At 46.9% G+C, this 25,659-nt stretch overlaps 1 protein-coding gene across 1 annotated transcript; it reads left to right on the top strand.

Annotated features, from left to right (window-relative positions):
* Positions 1-10,973: 10,973 nt before the first annotated feature.
* LOC308413840 (cell adhesion molecule CEACAM3-like) lies at positions 10,974-24,472 on the top strand (the record flags this gene model as incomplete). Its single annotated transcript, XM_080908949.1, has 7 exons — positions 10,974-11,037; positions 12,226-12,585; positions 15,907-16,266; positions 19,204-19,563; positions 20,780-21,139; positions 22,467-22,814; positions 24,189-24,472. The coding sequence occupies 7 exons, from the start codon at positions 10,974-10,976 to the stop codon at positions 24,470-24,472; spliced, it is 2,136 nt and encodes a 711-aa protein (XP_080765075.1).
* Positions 24,473-25,659: the final 1,187 nt, after the last annotated feature.

Raw genomic sequence — 25,659 nt, 5'->3', positions numbered from 1 at the left:
CAAGCATTCCACCAGAGAACTTTTAGAGCTGATAAACAACTTAAGCAAAGTGGCTGGATATAAAACTAACTCAAACACATCAGTAGCCTTCCTCAAATCAAAGGATAAACAGTCTGAGAAAGAAATTAGGGAAAAGATACCCTTCACAATAGTCAGAAAAAATATGAAATACTTTTTTTGTTGACTAACCAAGGAAGTGAAACATCTACATGACAAGAACTTCAAGTCTCTGAAGAAAAAAATGGAAGAATTTCTCAAAAGATAAAAAGATCTCCAATGTTCATGGATTAGAAGGATTAATATAGTAAACATGGCCATCTTGCTAAAAGCAATATAAAGATTCAACGCAATCCCCATAAAAATTCCAACTCAATTCTTTATAAAGTTAGAAAGAGCAATTTGCAAATTCATTTGGAATATCAAAAAAAAAAAAAAAACCCCCAGGATAATGAAAACTATTCTCAACAATAGAAGAACTCCTGGGGGAATAACCAGCCCTGACTTCAAGCTGTATTACATAGCAATAGTCATAAAAACTGTATGGTAGTGATACAGAGACAGGATGGTAGATCAATGGAATAGAACTGAAAACCCCAAAATGGACCCACACACCTATGGTCACTTGATCTTTGACAAAGGAGCAAAAACCATCCAGTGGAAAAAAGATAGCATTTTCAACAAGTGGTGCTGATCCAACTGGTGGTCAGCAAGTAGAAGAATGGAAATCTATCCATTCTTATCCCCCTGTACAAAGCACAAGTCCAAGTTGTTGAAGGACCTCTACATAAAACCAGATACACTCAAACATATAGATGAAAAATTGGGGGAAGTGCTTGGAACACATGGGCATTGGGGAAAATTTCCTGAACAGAACACCAATGGCTTATGCTCTAACATCAAGAATTGACAAATGCGACCTCATAAAATTGCAAAGCTTTTCTAAGGCAAAGAACACTGTCAATAGGACAAAATTGCAACCAACGGATTGACAAAAGATCTTTACCAATCTTACATCTGATAGAGGGCTAATAACCCACATATACAAAAATCTCAAGAAGTTAGACTACAGAGAATTAAATAACCCTATTAAAAATGGAGTGCAGAGCTAAATAAGGAATTTTCAACTGAGGAATATCGAATGGCTGAGAAGCACCTAAAGAAATGTTCAACATCCTTACTCATCTGGGAAATGCAAATCTGAACAACTATGAGAGTTCACCTCACACCAGTCAGAATGGCTAAGATCAAAAACTCAGGTGACAACAGCTGCTAGAGAGAATGTGGAGAAAAAGAAACACTCCTCCACTGCTGTTGGGGTTGTAAGCTGGTACAACTACCCTAGAAATCAGTCTGGTGGTTCCACAGAAAATTGAACATAGTACTACCTGAGGACCCAGTTATTCTACTTCTGGGCATATACCCCAAAGATTCTTCAGCATATAACAAGGACACGTGCTCCACCATGTTTATAGCAGCCTTATTCATAATAGCCAGAAGTTGGAAAAAATCCAGATGTCCTTCAACAGAGAAATGCATACAGAATATGTGGTACATTTACACAATGGAGTACAACTCAGCTATTAGAAACAATGACTTCATGAAATTCCTAGGCAAATGGATGAATCTAGAAAGTATCATCCCGAGTGAGGTGACCCACTTCACACCAACCAGAATGGCTAAGATCAAAAATTCAGATGACAGCAGATGCTGGCGAGGATGTGGAGAAAGAAGAACACTTCTCCACAGTTCTGTAAACTGGTACAACCACTCTGCAAATCAGTCTGGTGGCTCCTCAGAAAATAGGACATAGTACTACCTGAAGACCCAGTTATTCCACTTCTGGGCATATACCCCAGAGATGCTCCAACATACAATAAGGACACATGTACCACCATGTTCATAGCAGCCCTATTTACAATAGACAGAAGCTGGAAAGAACCCAGATGTCCTTCAGTAGATGAATGGATACAAAAATTGTGGTATATTTACACAATGGAGTACTACTCAGCTATCAGAAACAACGACTTTATGAAATTCTTAAGAAAATGGATACATCTAGAGACTATCATCTTGAGTGAGGTAACCCAGTCACAAAAGAACAGACATAATATGCAGTCACTGATAGTGGGATACTAACCCCAGAAAGCTCTGAACACCCCAGAAACAACTCACAGACTATAGGAAGTTTAAGAAAAAAAAAAGAAAATGAAAAAGCATTATGCTTAATCTTTACACACCAAGAAACTTTGACTATTTCTAGGTTACATCTTGTTTTACATATACTTTATGCTCATTGTAACTAGTAAGATTTTAATGCACACTATCAAACCTTTAAAAAAACCAAGTACTGACAAAAATGTATTCGTATAATTTTATGCAAAAATGCTTAAAATCTGTACATTTATCTTTGTTTTTAAAATAAAGTTGTTTAATTTAAAAAATTAAAAACTCTGTACAACAAAGAAAACAAGAAAGTGAGAAGAGCCTAAAGTAGGAGAAATTCTTTCTCATATAGACATCAAACAGATTAAAATGCAGAACATATTTTTCAGCATATTTTTATTGGCTATATTTTATTTACATTTCAAATGTTATCCCATTTCCCATAACCCCTATCTAATGCCCCCTCCCCCTGCATCAATGAGGGTTTTCACCCAACCACCCCCTCCCACCTCTCCACCCTGATATTCCCCTTACTCTGGGGCATCAAGTCTTGAAAGGACCAAGGCCTTCTCCTCCCATTGATGCCCAAGAAGGCCACCCTCTGCTACATGTGCATCTGGAGCCATGGGTCCATCCATGTGTACTCTTTAGATAATGGTTTAGTCCCTGGAAGCTCTGGTTGGTTTATATTGTTGTTCTTATGGGGTTGCAAACCTCTTCTGCTTCTTTAATTCTTTCTCTAGCTCCTCCTTTTAGGACTTACTTTTCAGTTCAATAATTGGCTGTATTTGTCATGCTGTGGCAGAGCCTCTCAAGAGACAGCTATATCAGGCTCCTGTCAGCATGCACATCAGCAATATTGTCTGGGTTTAGTGGCTGTATGTGGATTGGATCCTAAGGTGGGCAGACTCAGTGAGGCCTTTCTTTCAGTCTTTGCTCCAAAGTTAGTCTCTGTAATTTCTCCTGAGAATATTTTTATTCACCCTTCTAAAAAGAACTGAAGCATGCACACTTTGGCCATCCTTCTTTTTGAGCTTCATGTGGTCTGTGAACTGTATCTTGGGGATTCAACACTTTTGGGGGCTAGTATCCGCTTATCAGTGAGTGCATGCCATATGTGTTCTTTTGTGACTGGGTTTTGATTTGCATTTCCCTGATGGCTAATGATGTTGAGCACTTCCTTAGATGCTTCTCAGCCATTCGATATTTCTCAAATGAGAACATTTTGTTTAGCTCTGTACCCCATTTTTAAATAGTGTTGTTGATTCTCTGGTGTCTAACTTCTTGAGTTCTTTGTATAACTTGGATATTAGGCCTCTATCAGATGTGGGTTTGGTAAAGATCTTTTCCCAATCTGTTGGCTGTTGTTTTGTTTTCTTGACAATGTCCTTAGCCTTACAGAAACTTTGCAATCTCATTAAGTCCTATTTGTGAATATTTGACCTTAGAGCACGAACCATTTTTGTTCTGTTCAGGAAGTTTTCTCCTGTGCCTATGTGTTCTAAGGTTTTTCCTACTTTCTCTTCTAATAATTTCAGTGTAACTGGTTTAATGTGGAAATCTTTGATCCACTTGCACTTGAGCTTTGTACAGGAGATAAGAAAGGGTCTATTTTCATTCTTCTGCATGCTGAGTGGCAGTTGAACTAACACCATTTGTTGAAAAGGCTGTCTTTTTTTCAATTGAATGTTTACAGCTCTTTTGTCAAAAATCAAGTGACCATATGTGTGAGGGCTCATTTCTGGATATTCTATTCTATTCCATTGATCAGCGTGCCTATCTCTGTACCAGTACCATGCAGTTTTTAACACAATTGCCTTGTAATATAGCTTGAGATCAGGGTTGGTGATTCCCGCAGATGTTTTCTTGTTGTTAAGGATGGATTTCCATATTCTAGGTTTTTGTTATTCCAGATGAATTTGCACGTTGCTCTTTCCAGCTCTAAGAAGAATTGGGTTGGAATTTGATGGGGATTGCATTGAATCTGTAGATTGCTTTTGGTAAGTTGGCCATTTTTACAATGTTGATCCTTCCATTTCTTGAACATGGGAGATCTTTCCATTTTCTGAGATCTTCCTCGATTTCCTTCTTCAGAGATTTGAAGTTCTTGTCATACAGGTTCTTCACTTGCTTAGTTAGAGTCACACTGAGGTATTTCATATTTTTTGTGATTATTGTGAAGGGTATCTTTTCTCTAATTTCTTTCTTCACATGTTTGTCCTTGAGTAGAGGAAGGCTACTGATTTGTTTGAGTTAATTTTATATCCAGGTACTTTGCTGAACTTGTTTATCAGCTGTAGAAGTTCTCTGGTGAATTTTTTGGGGTCGCTTAAGTACACTATTATGCCATCTGCAAACAGTGATGTTTTTACTTCTTCCTTTCTAATTTGTATCCCTTCGATTTCCTTTTGCTGTCTAATTGTTCTGGCCAGGACTTCCAGTACTATTTTGAATAGGTAAGGTGAGAGTAGCCTTGTTGAGTCCCTGATTTTAGTGGGATTGCTTAAAGTTTCCCACCGTTAAGTTTGATGTTGGCTATTGGTTTGCTGTACATTGCTTTTATTATGTTTAGGTATGGGCCTTGGATTTCTGTTCTTTCTAAGACTTTTAACATGAATGGGTGTTGAATTTTGTCAAACCGAGACCCTATGGCAGAGTTCCTGCTACCCCGAACCAATCCTGGGGGGGCACTTTCCCGGCACTCGATCCAGACCTCTCTACACCCCAGCTACTAGCAGTGCAGTCTCACCAGTCCTGTGTCCCTGGATCTCCACTGTTCCTGGTGACAGATGGCCTGAGCGCCTTTTCTGCAAGCATGGACTCACTGGGTGGAAACTGAGACCTTAGGGCACGGTTTCTGCTCCCCTGAACCAATGGGGGAGCCCACTTCCTGAGCGCTTGGCACAGACTTCTCTGCTCTCTGGCTACTCGCAGTGCAGTCCCACCAGGTCTGTGTTCCCGGATGTCCATTTTTCCTGGTGGCAGGGCTGCCACTGTTGTTCCCTGACCATAAAAGGTCGAGTAACTAAGAGTGTGTCTCTCTGAACTTCACATTGTTCCCAGATACTTTCTACATCAGAGCCAGTAGTAAAAAACGTCTCAATCTGGCTTCACTAACAACTTTATTTTTCCAAATGTTTTCTAAGGGCGGTAGCTATTGCTGACAATACATCTCTAAGTTCTTCCCTGGGTGGTGACTGAATCATTATTCTGTTCCCACCTGAAAGAGATCAATCATTATTATTGTGAGTGCCAGATATATTGCTGGGATACAAGTGCCCAGTAAGGGACTGAAAAACCCCTTAGAGTTTTCATATAATTCTTAGATTATGAGGGGTGTGAGGGCAGTAAGCAGAGCAGAACTCCATAATGGTGTAAAGTCCTCTGGCCATGTCACAGTGAGGCTCACCCATGTGGCCGTGATAATCAGGGGGCTGCATTTCATGAGCTCTAAAGCCATTTTCAAACGTCATTCCTCCTGTATGGCCCTTGACAATTAAGCCTAGCAAATTCTCTCCTGTAGACAAATAGAAGCAGACCCTGCTGACCTGGATGGCCGTCCTGCCCCAGCGTCAGGGTCTTGCCCTTATCTAAGGCTACCTTATAGACACTGCCACATTTGTTCCTCAAGTGTGCTGTCACTGGGAAACAGACACAGGGAACACAGTGGCCACATGAGCCTCACACAGACCACAGGCGACAGATGTGAAGCCCCAGCTATCTGTTTCCAGTCATGTATCCAGTGTCCTGTCCTGGAGACCTCTCCGGTGTCTGTCGATCAGGGAGGAGCTGATGTTAATCTTGAGCAGCTCGAGGGGACGTCTCGTTTGAGAACTGAAAACAAATGGACACTTAGGTCTGACTCCAGACACAAGCCACCTGACTTTGGAGAATTTCTGAGTAATTCTAGGTCTGTTAGCTCACATGCTAGACAGGAAATCATGTGTTTCTGGTGTGACAGTCACTCCTCCCGGAAGGTGAAGAATGAGGTTTTGCTTTGTCCCCCTTATTTCAGGAGATCCTTCATGGAACACAGGGCTTTGTCTGCTCAGGGAGTCACTGATTTCAAACAACTTAAGCATCTCCCTCTCATCTAATCTCATTTTGCTCTTTAGAGAAATAATCCTTGCAGGGATCGGCGGAAGATCCTGCGTATGAGTAACAATGGTTTCATATGGTGAAAGTCAGCATCCCAAATCCCTACCCCAGATCTGACAAACATACCCGTCCTTCCAGCAGGAGTTCTAGCCACTTCTTGCTCTCCATTCATTTTTCCAGTCAGATCTGCTTCCGAAAACATGCACTGGGAATGCTGAAAGGATGGCTGAGTGCTTATGAGCACCGAATGCTCTTGTAGAGGAGCCAAGTTCAATTCCTAGCACATCCATGGCAGCTCACAACCATATGAAACTCCAGTTTCAGGGGATCCAATGCCCCCTTTTAGCTTGTGTGAACAGCAGGCATGTTTGTGGTGCACATATACATAAGCAGCCAAAATAACCGTATACAGAAAATATTAAAACAAAGAAAACAGCCACATGTGGGTCAGGAAATATATATGTATGATTCTCAGCTCTGGAGGAAAGGGCATTATAGGTCAAGGAAAAGAACTATGATTCTGTTCTAAGCCTGCACGCCTGTCCTTCATACATTCCATTCTCATGAGGCTCATCCTTTGTCCCTTTGTGGTCCTGTGCCTCATGCCAGTCATCATAAAACCCCTGGGAAGATTAGTCCATGTTATGGTTGTCTAGTCTGGGTAGTGCGCTGAAAATTCCAGTCCTGCTCACTGACTCACGTGAGATTTCTGAACACACACCAATCCCTGAGGACAGGCCAAGGGATTTTCTAAGGGAAGTTCGGTGTGCAGTCTTCTTATATCTGATCTCTATGGCAGCCCCGAGAAGCAGTGCCTTGGAGGTCACTGGCCCGGGCTCAGCAGCAGGGATCAGTACAGCCAGAGAGACACAGCTCCATGGAGCAAGGCAGGCAGTGGGTCAGTGAGAACCAGGAGAAACACTGGGGCTGTGACTCCAGGTCCTAGTCTGTACCCTCAAGCTCTGTAGCTCAGCTCCCATGTGACAAAGACTTTCTCCCACACAGCACGGGAGACCCACCATCTCTGTCCTTCTGCTTGGTTCTCTAAGGACATGGTTGGGGGTAGAGGTTACAGAGACCAACAAAGAAGCCTTTCCAAGGATCAGAGGTTCCACAGGGATCCCACTTATCTCTGTTTTCTGCATAACACTACTACCCAAGGCCACCACAACAGGAGACAATTCTAACCCCGTAGAGAGAGAGGTTAGTAGCCTTAGCATGAACCTGAGACTCACAGTATAACCTACCTTTGGAGGATACATGGTCACAGCCTCTCAGAAGGTGACAGGCTGAAGCTCCCCAAGGACAGTGGGATTCTAACATGTTCCTGTCCCAATTGACACAGGACTCTAGGACTATGAAATCTGGGACCCAGTGAGTATCATCTAAGGTGACCCATTCAACTTGAACATTGCTTATGAATAATTTCTGTCACACCATTGCTACAACTACCTAAATACAGGGGTACAGAGCCAGGACACATGGTCACTCCTGGGTTTATGGTATATCCTACCTTGATATTAGGCTGGCCAGGACATCCCAGCCTAGCCCAGGCACATGCAGTCAGGCCCAGCATTGAGCTAGAATGGGCTGGAGGGACTGCTACCTAGAGAAGCTCATGATGATGGGGACACAAAGGACACTTTGGACTCAGGATCAATGAACACATGAATGCCCAGTGGGGCTGTTCTGTGTGTGTGCTGGTTATAGATCAGGGCTTATGTACACTATATGCATACTCTTGTACTAACCTGCACCCTATCTCTGGTTTCTTCACATCAGACACCAGATTGTTACTGGGGTCAGGACCTGCTTAACTGAGTTAATAGTTAAGCAGTATAACCTTCTACAGACCAGGACTTCCCCTTCCTCTGCTGACATCCCATGTGGCTTTATTCTGTTTGCTCCAATGGCTCAGATGTCATGCTGATATCCACCTCAGATATTCATTTTTATCTGGGGTCAAACCTCAACCTCTCCTGCCATGTAGCCTCTCACCCTCTTGTACATTAGTCTTTTATTATCAGTAAAAAACCCCAGTCATGCTCCCAAGTATTCTTTATTCCCAACATCACTACTACTACTACTAATGGATCTTATATTTCCCTTATCCAGAATTGGACCACTGGCCTCAATAGGACCAGAGTGAAAGAAACCTACAGGTCTTATTAAGTACATTATTGAAATGTCAGCATTGAGCTTTGGGATAAAGCCTTGGCTTTATGGATAGATCCAGACATTTATTCCCAGCCCAAATCCATGGACGCAAACACTCCTAATCCTTTCATGAGAACCAGCTTGGTCTCTTCCTTTTCTTCTTGCATCTCTGACTTTTCCTGGGTGAGGGTCAAGTGGATTTTTCTTTCTGTCACCCACTCATGCCTTCCTCTCCCCTTTACTTGATATCATATTCTACACGACCCTGAAGAAACACTCAGAGCTTGACCATGCTCAACTTCCTTTACCCCGAATGCTCCCAGCTCCTGTCTCGTCTCAGCTTGTGATTGGCATCTGCTCTGATTCCAGTGGAGCCAGAAAAGGCAGAGGATGCAGGGGCCTCAGAGGTCTCCCCGGAGTCAGGATGGGAAAAATGTGTTGATGATGGTGTCTCACTAATTCTTCACACCAGATGAATCTGATGATTGTTGCTGGGGTCAGTATTGGCAAAAGTGAAACCTAAGTTAGATTTCTCTGAGCCATGTTTTGGCTCTGAGGGTCTAGCTGTGTTGTCCTGTGGACACCAGCACATGTGATATTTGCAGGGAACAGAGAGGGACACTCGCTTGGAGAATGGGGAACTTCCTGTGGAGTTTGGAGGAGGAGGACATGACAGTTTGATACAGTGTCCTAGTTATTAACTGCCACCTTGACACAGCCCAGAGTTACCTGGGGGAAAATTATCAACTGAATAAACTTCCTTATCATGTCTGGCTGTGGACTTGTTTGTGAGGGATAGTTTTAATTGGTGCAGGAGGCCCAGGCCACCGTGGGCAGCACCATCCCTACACAGATGGTCCTTGGTTGTATAAGAGAGCTAGCTAAGCGTGAGTCAGAATGAGCCAGCAAATGAGCCAGCAAGCAGCATGTTTCCTGCGTTGACTTCCTAAGTGCTACACTATGACCCAGATCTGGGTGGACACCTAGCTCAAGAGGAGGAAGGACAGCAAAAACTAGCTGCCTTGCTGGAATACCATCTGCTCTCCTGAACTATTTCTGTTCAGGGTGTTTTTGTCATAGTAGGAGAAAGAGACCCAGAGCAGCGTACAGGGAAGAGCGCTTGGCACATCCATCTGAACCACTGCTTTATTCCCTGTTCTTAATAGCAGACCACTCAGTCTCCAGTGGGCCAATAGAAAGAAGAAATGTGCCCCCAGACATGGGCCAGTGAGTACAAGTGTGCCCCTTTTCGTTACTGCCATTTCCTCTAAGTTTAAAGAAAAATGTGCCAGAAATTTTTTTTCTTGAAATTCTGTGAGCACAAGGCTCCTCCTGAGGCTGCCCATGCTCTGGATGCACACTTCAAACTTTAGACCAGGACTTCCCAGATAGCATCTGGAAATCTGCCAAGACCTACCCTGAACAAGATGGAATTAGAAGATCTGCAGAGCACAGTGGACAGGGTGACAGGCCCTGCCATCCCCCCTGTGCTGAAGGGATCGGGGAAGGTCACATCCGATCTGTTAATCATTCCAGTTGTTGCCCTAGCTAGGAGTTCTCCTGGTGATCTCCAGGAGGCAATATCAAGACACACACTCAACACTGAGACAATTGTTTCCCTGAGTCATGACCTTGCCTAGAAGATTGGTTTCCATCCCTGTTTCTACCAACCTGTATCTCCCTCCCTAAACCCTGCTCTGTTTCTTGTGTCTGAGGATACATACCCCTTTGTATGGGGGAACCTAAAAGTCTTCTCCATCCTGGCATCTCCCATAGGGGAAGAGTAGATACCTGCAGGGGAATCACCCAGACAAAGAACATAGGTGACTCAAGAAGACCAAAGAAAACCTAGGCTCACCCAACAACAGCTCAGCCAACCCATAATGCTGGAAGGGTGTTTTGAAACCCTCCAGAGGAAGAGGCGCCAACAGTTCTTTCTAGGACATATATGTTGTTTCACTCAGTACATGAACCTCCTCACACAACTGCTCCTGGGCCTCTCTCCTGAGTCAGAAACTTGACTGGTCACTGTGGTGATAATGGATTAAACTTCTTCCCTACTCATCACTCAGTTGGTCCATTTCAGCCCCCACAGCATCTCTGTCACCTTCCCGTTAGAAAATCCCACCTTCCCAGAGCTCCGAGGACAAGGGCAGACTGGGTGCTCAACTGGGTCTCTGTGTCAAGGACACATAGACAGGATGGAGACTCCCTCTTTGATGCTGACAGACTGACTCAAGGCCAGGACTCAGCAGATGTCAACCCCGGGATGAGCTGTTGTTCTCTGAGGGCATGGGGATGCTTATTAGCACAGCTTCTCAAGGTGTTGCCTGGAGAAACATAAAGAGAGAAAAGTTGAGAGGATGTGGGGCAGCACTGAGATTGGAAGGGACAGAGCAGTGCCTTGGACACTGACCCCACCCTCTACAGCCCACTGGCTTCTGGGAAGTCTCTGGCCTGAGAGGACACCTAGCTCAAGAGGAAGGAGGACAGCCAAGACTTGCTGGAACTTAAGCTTTTCTCTTCAGAGTGAGTCCATCACAGTAAGAAGAGAGATGGAGGTGTCCTCTCTTCTTCCCTGCAAAGGGTGTATCCCCTGGCAGGGGCTCCTGTTCACAGGTAAGTGTGCCTACTCCATGATTGTGTGTGGGGTGGAGGAGGCCAAGAGTCTTCTGAAATGAACAGGATCCTTAGGGAGGATGTGTAGTTTCTGTCATGTTATGGGAGGTGCAGTGAGAAGCAGAGGCTCGGCAGCAGGAAGCTCTGAGCAGACAGGAGCTGATGGCTGAACAGAAAAACGCCTCAGCGGCTCCTATCCAACGTCAGTTATGTTGGCCGCCATGGTCGGAAGTCCGATGTTCCCAACCATGACAGGGTAAATCGCCAAATAGAAATCAAACATGGGGGGGGGCAGCAAGATGGCTCAGTGTGTGCAGACAGGACAGTCTGAATTCATTCCTCAGCCCTCACAGGGTAGACGGAGATACTGCCTCTGCTCATTTCTGCCTTCTGTACTGGTGTGTGTCATGCACCCACCTGCAATGTGCACCCTGAGACACGTGCCTTCCCAAACCCACGTGTACTATACAGAACATTAAATCACACTCAAATATAATTATTTCTATGTGCTGTAAACCTGGAAACTATGTAGACAAACCTGTAGAGACATCTTTCCTCTTTCCCTCCCTCCCTCCCTTCCTCCCTTCCTTCCTTCCTTCCTTCCTTCCTTCCTCCCTCCCTCCTTCCCTCCCTCCCTCCCTCCCTTTTCCTTCCTTCCTTCCTTCCTCCCTCCCTCCTTCCCTCCCTCCCTCCCTTTTCCTTCCTTCCTTTCTTCCTCCCTCCTTCCCTTTCTTCTTTCTTTCCTTCCTTCTTTTTTTCCCTACTGGTTTCTGAGATCTTTTCAGGAACTGAATCTTCCAAAAGGACACTACCAATCTCTGCCCTCAAAAAGTTCTTTCCCCCCTAGTGGACCAGAAGTCAGAGTATTCAGAGGAGAAAGTCAGTGGCTTAATGCAACCACAAAGAAACAGAAAACAATTCAGAAAGTGAGGACTCTGTGTGGAGGAGGTCAGAAAGTCAATTCTCACATCAAACACTTTATTTGAAGAGTGTTACGGGGACATCTGAGTAGAGGATTCCTCAGAGAGGCAATGACAACCTGTGAGGCTCTGAGGGCACGGGGGTCATGCTGCTCACTTGCATTAAGGGTGCACAATATTGTATCTAATAATGCTCCTCACCACAGGCATAAGCTGAAGAATGCTCACACCTGGTCATGGTTGGTAGCCTCTCTCTCTTCCCTTCTAGCCTCCCTGTTAACATGTTGGCTCCTGCCCACCACTGCTCAAGTTACCGTTGAATCCTTACCACCCCAAGTGGTTGAAGGAGAAAACGTTCTTCTACGTGCTGACAATCTGCCAGAGAATCTTCTAGCGTTTGCCTGGTACAAAGGGGTGACAGACATGAGTCATGGAATCGCATTGTATTCACTGTTTTATAACGTAAGTGTGACAGGCCCTGTGCACAGTGGGAGAGAAACGTTGTACTACAATGGGTCCCTGTGGATCCAAAATGTCACCCAGAAGGACACAGGATTCTACACCCTTCGAACCATAAGTAAAGGTGGAGAAATTATATCCAATACATCCCTGCATCTTTATGTGTACTGTAAGTAATTCTTTGTAAACTCTGGGTTCTGGGTGGGGTCCTTCCACTAGACACACCAAAGCATCAGGAGTGGCCTTTGTCTCTGTTCCCTCTGCATTGTGTCTTCATGTTGGGTCTGGAGTATTTAGCCCAGGACTTACATGGTGGAGAATAATGTCAGTTGCATAGAAATCTTCATTTGATTTCACCTTGGAGAAACCTGGATGCAATGGTGGGCAAGAAAGCCCAGGACTTTGGTCTCTGTCTAAACCCTTGGGGGTCTTAGCAGGACTCTGTCTTTGAAAGTAGGGAGGGAGGTTATGCCTGGTTGAAGAAGCCACGTGCTCATGGAAATAAATAGCAGAAAACCCTGGCCCCAGACCTGTTATAGACCCATCTTCTGATGGTCCTGAGAATCATTATGAGACTTCCAGGAAGGTCAGGATCCCTAAGGAGACGGATAGAGGACAAAAGTCCCCCCAATAAGTTCTTGTCTTCTGGGGACAGTTCAGAGATTTCTCCTCTGCATGCGATTGACCACAGGCTCTGCTGATGTAGACAGTTCCCTGTGGGGCAAGTGGATTCTTGTCACCAGACAAAAACCAGGAAGGTTGAGCAGATTCAAAAACCTGGCAAATTTTCATATCTGAGAATGGTAGGCCTTCGATCTAGTCTGAACCTGATTCCTTCCCTGGACCATGTGACCGTGACACCCCACATGAGGACCGTGACAACTGATCATGTAGCACAGAGCCCAGAGTTCTCCATGCTAATGAGGTATGTAGATGGGCCATCTCCAAGGGTTTAGTCAATAAGCTTCCCTTCCTGGACATTCCTTCCTGCCAAAGGTTTACCCTGAATAAGCTGTAGGCATCTATTTTCTACTAACGATAAACAGTTTGGACAAGTAAGTACTGTCTCTTTCATTAAGAACCTCTATAGGACGGAAACCACAGAAGGCCTCTCTGCCTTCCAGACAAGGACACTCACCCCTGAGCTAAGCTGGAATGCCCCTCCCCCTCTGCCACACTGGGCTCATCGCAGGTCCTTGGACCAGTCCCCTCTCCTCGAGGTTCCCAAAGGTGTCTGGATGACCAGGAGTTTGAGAACCCCAGCTTCAGCCCCAGCCTGTGATGTTTCTCACCTGGGGTCCTCATCTTAGGTTATGTTCATAGCCTAATACCTCCCATTTCATCACCTGAACTGTGTTCACACACCAAGGTGTGAGGTGGAAAGCTGACCTACAGTATCTTAGAAATGAGTTGAACTTCCTGTAAGTGACTAGGAGGAGGCAGCATCAGGAAGTACAATTAATACCTAGGAAAGTATTTTCTGTACCAGGAACCCACCTTGTATTGTGGCTTTTATCTCTGTCCCCATAGACCTGGAGGTCACTGGCACAGCTTAGTCAGACATCTTAGCTGCTTCCTGTATCTGTTACCCTGCCAGGGGATCATGTTCACATTCCAGACTTGTACTTTCTCTGGGGATGAAAGGGTGTCCTAAGGGAATCACCTAGACAGAGGTTAAGGCATCTCAGAAAGGCCAGGGAGCAGATGGGAGGACAGCTCAGCTCACAGAGGATGGGGCATCGACTTGAAACCCTGCATGGCATGATGGACCCAGAGCAGTCCTCCCAGGACTCAGGTTGTCTCCTCCCACACACTCAGGCTGTGAGCTCCTGACACATCTGCTCCTGGGCCTTTCCCTCTCCTCAGAATCCTGACTGGTGACTGCAGTGATCTGTCCCCTCCCCCACTCATCCTGCAGTTGGTCCCTTTGGATCCCACACACATCTCTGTCACCTCCCTCCTGAGAGCAAATTCCATCTTTCCAGACCACCGAGGACACAGGGCAGACTGGGTGCCCGGCTGGGTTTCTGTGTCACCCAGGGAGTGCAGAGGCTCTGTCTTTGTTGATGACAAAGGCCACGGTAGAGCAGAGGGCCAACCCCTGGGTGAACAGCTGTTCTCTCGAGGAACAGAGATGCTCAAAGGCTGGTTGTTCATAGTGTGTTCTGGAGGACTGAAGCATAAAGAGCCAAGGGGGGAGGGTTGGTGGGCAGCACTGAGAGTGGACAGGGCAGGGAACACAGCCTTCTTGACCCCCGCACTTCATGGGACTCTGGGAGATGTCCTGCCTGGGAGCTGACTGGAGCCTAGAGGGCAGAAAGACCAGAGAATGGTAGTGAACTTGCCACAAAGGGAGGACAGCTCTGGCTCAGAGACCAGGGAGAACCCCTCTGTACCCTGTGCAAATCTTGTACCACCTTCCAGGGCCCCCCTGATCAAGGGTGAGGAGACCACACTTTACAGAGTGTGAGAGGAGAGGACTCACCTATTCTCTGGAGTCTCCTCAGGAGCTCAACTGCCTGAGAGGAGCCTCAGGGTTTGTAGGAGAGAAGACACAGTGGGGCAGAGGCTCAGGGCCAAGAAGTGGGGGAGGGGGAGATTGTTCTCACCCACAGTTAATCAGCATGAGCACACTGTGATGAAGACTGATGTTCTCAGCTGTGAAGTTCCAAATAAGAAACCGAGATGGTGTTGATCAGTGACAAGGCTCAGTGGATGTTGTTGTTTACTTCATTGTTTGAGGACCTGAGAGCCAATGACTAAAACTTGTCCCCTTACCCTCCACCCTGTACCCACCTCCACACACTGAGAAACACCCTTGACAGAAGCACACACACACACACACACACACACACACACACACACACACACAGATAATTCCATGCTCTGAAACTCATACACAAATATAATTCATAAATAAGTTTAAAGAAATAGGAAAATGGAAGATCCAATATTGTATCTCCAGACCTATGAATTTTGTAAATAAATCCATATGTTTGTTGGCAGTGTTCATGGACATTTCTAAGCATTATTATTATTATTATTATTAATAATAATAATAATAATATTAATAAGTGTAAGACATATCTGGGTTCTCATGAACCCCCAGTCCTTGTGCCCTGACAGAGAGTTCATAATGAAAGCTAGAAGGTGAAGTCAGTTGTGCACCAGAACCATTAAGGCGACAGAAACTTAACAGCATAAAGAGTTGGAGAGTCAAGAAACAGGAAGTGTAGGGGAAGAGGTAGGGAGGCTTCACCCCAACACCCATCTACACTGAGTGTGAGCAGGGATCTGAGGACAGCGAGGCGGAGCCATGTTGGCACCCGAGGAGAGATCAGCATAGAGAGAAAATGACAAGTGAGGGACACGGTCACCAAGTAGGGCAGGAGACTCACCCACACACCTCGGCTGTGTGGACACACCTTAGGTCACCATCTTAGCTGAATATAAAAGTCCTAATGTTGATGAATCTCTCTCTTCCTTCTAGCCTCCATTTTGACCTGTGGACGCCCTCCCACCTCTGCTCAGCTCAGCATTGAACCAGTGCCGACCAGTGTGGCTAAAGGAGGAAGCGTCCTTCTCCTTGTTCACGATCTCCCAGAGAATCTTCAAGCCGTTTTCTGGTACAAGGGGGTGATTGTGTTCAAGGACCTTGAGGTTGTTCGGTATGTAATAGCCACAAATTCAAGTGTGCCGGGACCTGCCCACAGCGGTAGAGAGACTGTGTACGGCAACGGATCCCTCCTGCTCCAGAATGTCTCCAGGAATGACGCTGGATTCTACACCTTACGGACTCTGAGTACAGATCTGAGAGCGGAAGTAGCCCATGTGCAACTCCAGGTGGACAGTAAGTGAATCTCTGCGATTAGTCAGTGCCGGTCTCAGTTTAGACACAGCCATGTTTTGCTTGGCCTGTGTCTGCCTCCCCTCTGCACCTTGTTCCTCCATGTTAGTGTCTGAGCACTTAGTGCAAGACACACATAGTGTGTCCTGACTCTACCCTCAGAGAGCAGTGTGTGTGTGTGTGTGTGTGTGTGTGTGTGTGTGTGTGTGTGTGTGTGTGATGGGAAGGGGACTCAGTTTAGTCTCTGGAGGCTCTCACTATGAACATGGTATTGAGAAAGACCCTCTTAGTACCTGGCAGATTTCATAACTTCACAGATGTGCACCAGGAGATGCTGGTTCCTGACTTCTGGCACAGGCTGAACTTCAAGTGACCCTGAAGAGTATTTTGCCAGTTTTGGACCCCTACTTCCTGTTGGAGCTGACAGGGAACAATGGTTTTTGGCTGTCCGTATTTCCTAGCATGTGGAACCAACTAGTGCACTAATTTGAGAGACACATGTTAGCAAGGCCAGCTCGGCTCCATCCAAGACTGGAGAGCATAGCTGGGCAGGTCATCAGGTCATGAGCCAGTTGTCCTCATTGGCTTATGAGACTTCACAGGAAAGTCAGGGTATCCATGAGGAAGAACAGAGGGCACAGATCTTTCTGCCAAGTGCTTGCTTGTCCTTTGAGGTCCAGCTCAGGGAATCCTCTCTTGGAGCAAAGTAGTAAGAAGCTTTGCTGGTCTTGACAGATCTAAGAAATGAGCTGCAGTCATTCCATTGACCAGCATCTTCTCCAGGAAACCAGCATCTCGCTATGAAATGCTTTCTACTTCTGTCCCAACAGACCTGAAGGTCCCTCCCACAGGGCCACCCTGATCTACAGGCTGCTTCCTGTGGCTGAAAACAATGTTATAGTAGGAGACCCTGTTCAACCTTCTGTATTCTAGCATCTTTCACGGGGAAAGAGAGGGTGATCACAGGGAAATTACCAAGGAAAGGACATCCCTAAAACGTCATGGTGGATGTGGGCTGACCTGAACTACATCTCAGCCAACAAAGGAGGCTGAAATTCAGGTTTCCCTCTGAACCTTCCACAGCAGGGTGAGCCTACACCTTTCCAGGGCACAGGTGACCTTCTGCTGCATACGCAGGACCTGGATCTCCTGATATAACTGCTCCAGAATGTTTTTTTCTGGATCGGATCCTGACTGTTGACAGCAGTGATAAGCGAAGAGAGTCTTCCCCCTGCCACCACTCAGCCTGTCCCTTTGGAGCTCTCACAGACATTCTCTCAGCTCTGGTCGAGCATAAATCCCACCTTCCCAGAGCATTGTGGGTAAGGTGATGACTGGGTGCCCACTGGAGTTTCTGTGTCACAGAATTGTCTTTTATGCTGGTGACAGAGCCAAGACCAGGACTACATAGAGGCTAGCCCTGAGGTGAGCTGTTGGATTCTGGTGCACAGGGGTGCTTATCGGTCGGTTGCTCACTGTGTGGTCTGGAGACTGAAACATAATGGGAGGATGGGGTAGAAAAGCACCTGGTAACACCTAGGGAGGAGACATCAGTGCCTTGGCAAGGGCTCTGTCTACAGCCCATGGGATTCTGGGAGGGTTTCTGCCCAGGTGCAGGCTCAGCTTAGAGGGAGGCAGGACAGTAGAGCTGACCCTGTGGTGGCAAAGCATGGTAGCAGTGCTGGAGTGAAGCTCTCTTGCGTTGTGGGAGGACAGTGCATGCATCAGAGACCCTTCCTCACTCCTAGGGCACCATGGGCAAGGGCTGGTCTCATAATTGAAGAGAGAATTCCCTGATAATGTGTGTGTGGGGGCAGAGCTTAGGTCCTGGCTGGAGTCTCCAAGGAGGATAAGGGTCTGAAGGAGATGGAGGGTGTCTGCTTGTCCCTTAGTGGAGATGACACAGAGGTGGTCAGAGGTTCAGCAGCAGGAAATTCTCAGTGAATAGGAAATAGTAAGGGGTGAGGGTGAAGAGGGGTGAGTTCCCTACCCCAAGTCAACCATATTGGATACTGTATTCTGAAGACTGCTGTTCACAACCATGACAGGGTGACACAAAAAATGATGTGACTGGGGTAGGCCAGTGAGGTGTTTTAGTGAGGAAAGGCAATTTCTGCCATACCCAACGACCTACGTCTAATCCTCAGCTCCCACGTGGAAGGAGATGCCTCTGAGCCCTTTAAAGTGTCCTCTGCCCCACACATCGGTACTGTGGCACGTACCCACCCATACGAATGCAGCAAAGCACATGTGCTCACACATACACACAGAGCATCGCACACGCACAAGAACAGAAACACATGTGCAAAATCAAATAATTGGGTATACACTAGTTAGAAAAATTAGCGTCTTCCAAATAAAACCCCGGACATGCTGGACCTTGGACCATTGGTTGCTCATTAATTTTTTTATCCATTAACTTATTTACCCTTTACAGGTATCTGAATTTTTTTCTAGGTGGCATTTTTTTTTTTTTTTTTTTTTTTTTTTTAAAGATAGAGCCTGCTCCTCACAAAACCCTGTTCCAAGTGGACTGGAAGACAGACCAGCAGAGAAAGCTAGAAGGTGAAGTCAGGTGTGGACTGGAGCCACCAAAGGAAACAGCAATAAGCCAGAGAGACAAGACATAAAGCAAGGTCTATGAGGAAAGATACCCAGAGCATCACCCAACACCAATCTACACTGAGTGGGAGCAGGGATTTTTGGTCAGTGAGCCAGGGCCATGTTGACATCCAAGGAGAGAGTGTCACACTGGTCACATGGTAATTTTAGTGCCATGGAGGACATGGAGGTAATACGATGACCTCCACTAAATAGGGCAGAGAGACTGTCACCCACACAGCTCAGCTGAGCAGTGGAGACACCTGCTCAGGACACAGGGCGCCATCTTAGTCAAATACAAACGTTCTGATGTTGATGGATCTCTCTCTTCTCTTCTAGCCTGTCTTTTGATCAGTGGGCATCCTCCTGCCTCTGCCCAGCTCACTGCTGAACCAGTGCCGACCAGTGTGGCTGAAGGGGCCAATGTTCTTCTGCTCGTTCACAATCTCCCAGAGAGTTTCCAAGCCGTTTTCTGGTACAAAGGGGTGAATGTGTTCAAGAACCTTGAGGTTGCTCGGTATGTAATAGCCACAAATTCAAGTGTGCCGGGACCTGCCCACAGCGGTAGAGAGACTGTGTACGGCAACGGATCCCTCCTGCTCCAGAATGTCTCGAGGAATGACGCTGGATTCTACACCTTACGGACTCTGAGTACAGGTCTGAGAGCGGAAGTAGCGCATGTGCAACTCCAGGTGGACAGTAAGTGAATCTCTGCGATTAGTCAGTGCTGCGTGGGGCTTAGACACACAGCCCTGCCCTTTCTGGCTTGTGCATAGTGTCCCCATGTTGAAGTTTGGGCACTTACTGCAAGACATTCATGGTGAAGACAAATTGCCATTGAACAGACTCCATTGTCTGATTCCCTTCTGCATCCAGAGAGACCTGGATAGAAAGCAACTCAGCCTAAGATGTCAGATACTGTCCAGTCTTGTGGGGATCACAATGTCTGTTCCCCTAAGAGAGACCCTATGGGCACCAGGTAGAAGCTGGTTGAGGAAAGATGGCATCCTAAGAGAGGTCAGCACCAGAAAGCCTTGGCTGCACTCATCTGTGTGAGGCCCAACAGATAGTGACCCAAGGGAACGTTTTTTCAGAGCTGGACTGTTAATAACTCTCAGAGCTGACAGAGAACAATAGTTTTGGCTGCCTATGTGAAACCATAGTAGTTTTTTTTCTCCGAACATGAGTTTCCTATATAAAATCTAGAAACTGTTGCAGAGACCATGGAGGGGTGCTGCTTATGCGCTTGCTCCTCATGGCTTGCTCAGCCTAGTTTCTTAGAGCACCCAGGGCCCCTGGTGGACTGGCCCCTCCCCCTTCAATAACAGAATAAGAAATTTATTTTGGGCTTGCCCACAGGCTAATATGGTGGTGGTTTTACAACTGAAGCTCCCCTTTTCAAATCTGGTCTAGCCTGTTGAAGTTGGCATAAAGCCAGCCAGCATAGTTCCTGCTCCTTTTCGAAGAGCTGAGCCTGCCAAGAATATCAGACTGCTCCCAGCCCTCCCTCGCCCATCCCTAGACCTGTGGGTTGGAGGGCAGAGTAGCAAGAACATTTGGAAGGGAAAGCCAGAAGTTGAATGGAGCCACAAAGAAAACTGAGAAAGAAAAGTCAGAGAATGCGGTGTCTGTGGAGAACAAGTCCAGAGAAGGCGTAACCTCAGCCTCATGTGAGCATGAGTGTGAGTTTCTGACTAAGAGCAGTGAGGGGCCGACTAGACCTTCATGTAGAGGAAATGACGTAATCCAGGGGTCAGAGGGAACAGAGGTCACATGGCTTCCACCAGGTGGGGTAGAAATGTCTACATGTGTATCGCTAGGCTGAATGACAAGTTCACCTTCTTAGGATGGAGGTCGCCATCTTTCCACCAAGCACAATGACCCCATGTGATGACTTTTCTCCTTTCCCTTCCAGCCCCCCTTTCTTCATGCTGTGACCCTCTTACCTCTGCCCCACTCACCATCGTCCCGGTCCCACGGCGTGCTGTTAAAGGGGAAAGTGTTCTTCTCCGGGTTCTCAACCTGCCAGAAGATCTGCGCACGTTTTCCTGGTTCAAATCTGTGTATAGCACCCGGATCTTTAAAATAGCAGAGTACAGCAGGGCCTTTGATTCCGTCATCAGGGGTCCTGCACACAGCGGAAGAGAGACAGTGTACACCAACGGATCCCTGCTGCTCCACGACGTCACGGAGAAAGACGCGGGCGTGTACACACTACAAATGATATACAGAAATTTCAGAATGGAAACAGCACATGTGCGCGTCCAGATAAATGGTAAGTGACTCTCAGTGGTGTCCATCTGCTGGGTGTGGCTGACCACACTTCATAACTGGACTCTGAGGAGGGGGCTGTGCCTGCTCTCTCCCCGACTGCATTGTGTCCTCACATTGGTGTTCGGGCACTTACTGCAGGGCACACATGAGGTGGACCAATAGAATTAAATCAGAACCTGTCTTTACCTGCAGAGAGGAAGGCCTGTGCTGGGTAAACTCTGGCCAAGGATGTCAGACTCAGCCCTGACCCTTGAGTCTCTCACCACGCACATAGCCATGAGAAAGATTATGTGGGTGCCAGGCGAGCCCTGTCTGAGGAAGTCATGGGATCCTCACACACAGCACCAGGAAGCCCTGGCTCCAAAACTGTCTCTGCCCTGAATTCCAGGTGACACTAGGAAGCTGTTTGTCATGGCTTGGTCTTGACTTCCTGTTAGATCTGACACGGGACAAGGCCTTTTTGGCATGTGGAACCAACTAGTGCACTGGATGAGAGCTGGTTAAGCCAGGTCACCTGAGTATCTTCCCCAGTGACTTAGCATAGAGCTCATCTGCAGGCAAATGGTTGCTGAACTGGAGAGCACCCAGGCATGATATGCAGTTCCCCCAGTGACCAGTAGGTGGAGATAGAAGGCCAAAACCACCGCGGAGAAAAGTGTTCCCAGGAGCCACGTGTTTAATTGTAGCCTGGCTTTCAGGCCCCAGTTCCATCCACTCCCCGCCCCCACCAACTCCGTCCCTACAGGTCTGGAGGTCTCTGGCACAACGTTCTCAGATCTACATACTCCCCTTGGCCCACATATGCATTAGCCAACTGGAGTATTAACCAGTGTCAGTAGCTCCGAATATGAGAACTTTATCAACACCTGGGCATGAAAGGACTTGAGACATCAGTCTCTCATCCACCCACATATATCTGAGCCTGTCCAGGCACCGAATCTTCCAAAAAGATCAAACCAGTCTTTCCTAGCAGAACCCTAGCTCTAGTTAACTGGGAGACAGACCAGGAAGGCTCATTTTGAAGTGAAGTCAGGGGTTGAGTGGAACCAGACAAGAAAGAGGTCAAAGAGGTCAAACATCTTCTGAGTGTGAGCAGGCATGTGAGGACACTGAGGGTGGAGACACGTGAGGACAGAGTCTCACACAGAGGAAGCAACACACAGTCAGATGCACTGAGGGAATGGAGGTTGTTTGTGCAAGCCCCCTGAGCCGTGGGGACACTCCCATCCACCTCTGCCGAGGTACAGGACCCCATCTTTCCACCAGAGACAAAGAGAGGTTTCAATATTGATGGATTTGTCTCTTTTCCCTTCTATCCGCCCCTGTAGCCTGTGTTCACCCCTCTGCCACTGGCCAGTTCGTTGTTGAGACGGTGCCTCCCAACGCTGTGGAAGGGAGAGACGTCTTCTTGCTTGTTCATAATATGCCAGAGAACCTTCGATCCTTTTCCTGGTACAAAGGTGTAGTCATTGCCGACAGACATGAAATTTCACGGAACATAATAACCAGCAATAGAAGCATGCTGGGGCCTGCATATACCGGTAGAGAGACGGTACATCCCAATGGATCTCTTCTGCTCCACAATGTCACCCAGAAGGACTCTGGATTATACACCATACAAACCGTAAACAGACAGTTGGAAACTCAAGGAACACACGTGCACATCCGCATATACAGTAAGTAATTCCCTGAGATGTCTTGGTGCTGGTGAGGTTGAATCCATGTTCCACACACAGGAGTGTCAGGTATGGACTATGCCTGTGTCTTAGGGCTTCTATTCCTGCACAAACATCATGACCAAGAAGCAAGTTGGGGAGCAAAGGGTTTATTCAGCTTACACTTCCCTTTCGCTGTTTGTCACCAAAGGAAGTCAGGACTGGAACCCAAGCAGGTCAGGAAGCAGGAGCTGATGCAGAGGCCATGGAGGGATGTCACTTACTGACTTGCTTCCCCTGGCTTGCTCAGCCTGCTTTCTTATAGAACCCAGGTCTACCAGCCCAGGGATGGCACCACCCACAATGGGCTGGGCCCTCAGCCTTACAGCTGGATCTCATGGAGGCATTTCCTCAACTGAAGCTTCTTTCTCTGTGATGACTCCAGCTTGTGTCAAGTTGACACAAAACCGGCCAGTGCACCTGCCTTGCTCCACATGTGTCTCCATGTTGGCCTTTGAGAACTTAGTGCAGGGTATACTTCAAGTAGATGTACTGAAATGGATCAGAATCCCTCACCTGACTCCACCTGCAGAATGGGATGTGTGCTGGGTAACTCATCCCACAGGTGGCAGTTAGTTTCAGACTCTTGGGGCTCTCACCATAAACATGGCCCTGAGAAAGATTCTGTGGAGCTCAGGCCGGCCCTCGCTGAGAGAATAATGTTTCCATCACAGTGAAGTGGACATCAGAAAGTCTTGGTTTCAGAGCTCGGTCCCAGATTCAACTGTAATTATCCTCAGAGAGCTTCTCCTCAGGGTTAGCATTGAACTTTCCATCAGAGCTGAGAGGGAACAGGTTATTCTGACTGTCCAAGTCCCCTGGGCCGTGGGATCAGCTGTGCACCACCATGACAGCTGCAGTCATGTAGGTCACCTGTGCACCACCTTCTCCCGAGTCTCAGTGGACAGATGCCAGGACACAGCCAGCTTTCTGATGGGCTTAGGAGACTCACAGGAAGGTCAGGTCTCCTAAGGGGATGGTTATCCAGGAAGCTCCTTGCCCTCAGGGGTTCATCCTAGAGTAAATGGTAAGAGATGCTGCTGATTTGCGCAGCTCCTCCACCCCAAGACCAGGGCATTGCTCGTATCTGAGCACAGCCCACAAATGCAGCAGTGATCGTGTGCTCTGTGCTAGTGCATGAAAACTAAGACCTAGGATACATGGCGGCTGAATCAGGGTCACACAGGCCATGGGTGACAGATCAAATGCAGAAGTGGTCACAGCTCCAATGCCTCCCTCCTGGAGGCTCTTTTCGGCATCTGATCACTACAGTGGTGATGTCTGAGCTCTCTGAAGGACTACTGTCATTTGGTTCCCTCCTCTGTTGCTTTGCAGAGCCTGTGACACAGCCCTTTATCCGAGTCACTGACACCACAGTCAGAGTGCGGAGCTCTGTGGTCCTTACCTGCCTCTCAGCTGACACTGGAGTCTCTACCCAGTGGCTCTTCAACAACCAGAGTCTGCAGCTCACAGAGAGGATGACGCTGTTCCAGACTAAGTGCCAACTCAGCATAGATCCTGTCAGGAGGGAGGATGCTGGAGAGTATCGGTGTCGGGTCTCCAACCCAGTCAGTTCGGAGACCAGCCTCCCAGTCAGCCTGACTGTGACGATGGAGTGACCCCTCCTCTCATCCTACACCAGAGTGTGGACTTTTCTTTATCAATGAGTAGAAAATGGAGCGAGGTTATGTGGTGAAAATTGTCAGTTACTAATTAGGTACAATCATCATGCCGTGTCCCATCTGTATCCCTTGGATAAACATGTACAAGGACAGGGCAGGACATAGAGACCCGGTTTCCAAGAGGAGAAAACATCAACATAGTAAAGAGTATTGCAGGGTGGATTAAATACATAGTCAGTCCTCAGAATCCATGGGGATTAATTTCAGGAGCCACAAATATTCTGCATGCTCCAAGTCCCCTGTTAACACGATGCAGTGTCTTCATAGAGATAAATGCATCTTTTGTATCCTTAAATATATTCTGTGTAGAACTGATTCACACAGAAGCAATGCTGCCTGGGCACCAGTCATCCGTGCGAAGCATGGGCAGTGGGAGAAGCAATGCCCTTTTCCAGTGGACATACCCTGTGTCTAAATAGTTTTGATCCGCAGTTCGATGCACAGATGTATCATCTGTAGCAGAGACCCGACTGGACTCTTTATATCCTGACAGTGGCATTCATAAGGCTATTTTCCTGTCCTTTGTTTCTTTCTTCCTTCCTTTTTTTCCTCTGGGGAGGGGACATATATGAGATGTCCCATTTTGAGCATTTCGAAGTGGCCAACTAAATGACATAAAGCACAAACATATTGTCATGTGACTGTCAACATTGTCCATTCTCAAAACATTTTAGACGCCTCCCATTTGCCCTAACCCTGTGCAATACCATCTACTGATGTTTCTATGCATGTGACAAAAAGGATATCTGATTGATTTTGGTCACTATTAGTTCATAGAGTACAGTCCAGATGGATGTGTTTGCTTGCCATTTCCAGAAACTTCTGTCGAATCTTTAGGATTTTCTCCAAATAAATTTATGTCACCTGCAGACCTATCTTATAGCCAGTTTATTAGCCACCATTTGTCTCTTTGTGTTGCCTAATTGCTCTGTCGATGGCTCCTGAGGGATTACTGAACAGATACGGTCACAGCAGTGTTCTTGAATTTTTTTTTGTCTGAGATGGAAATCTGTCAGTGTTCTCACTGAGAATTGGGTTGGCTGTGTGTCTGTCTCCACATGTGCCCTTACTAAACTGGCATACTCTATCCCTAATTGCCTATTTTCATCACTAAAGACTCTTCA

Source organism: Micromys minutus (assembly GCF_963924665.1).
Source record: "Micromys minutus genome assembly, chromosome: 32".
Lineage (NCBI taxonomy): Eukaryota > Metazoa > Chordata > Mammalia > Rodentia > Muridae > Micromys > Micromys minutus.
The sequence above is the reverse complement of the archived record's forward strand: the minus strand, read 5'-3'. Positions and strand labels throughout refer to the sequence as shown.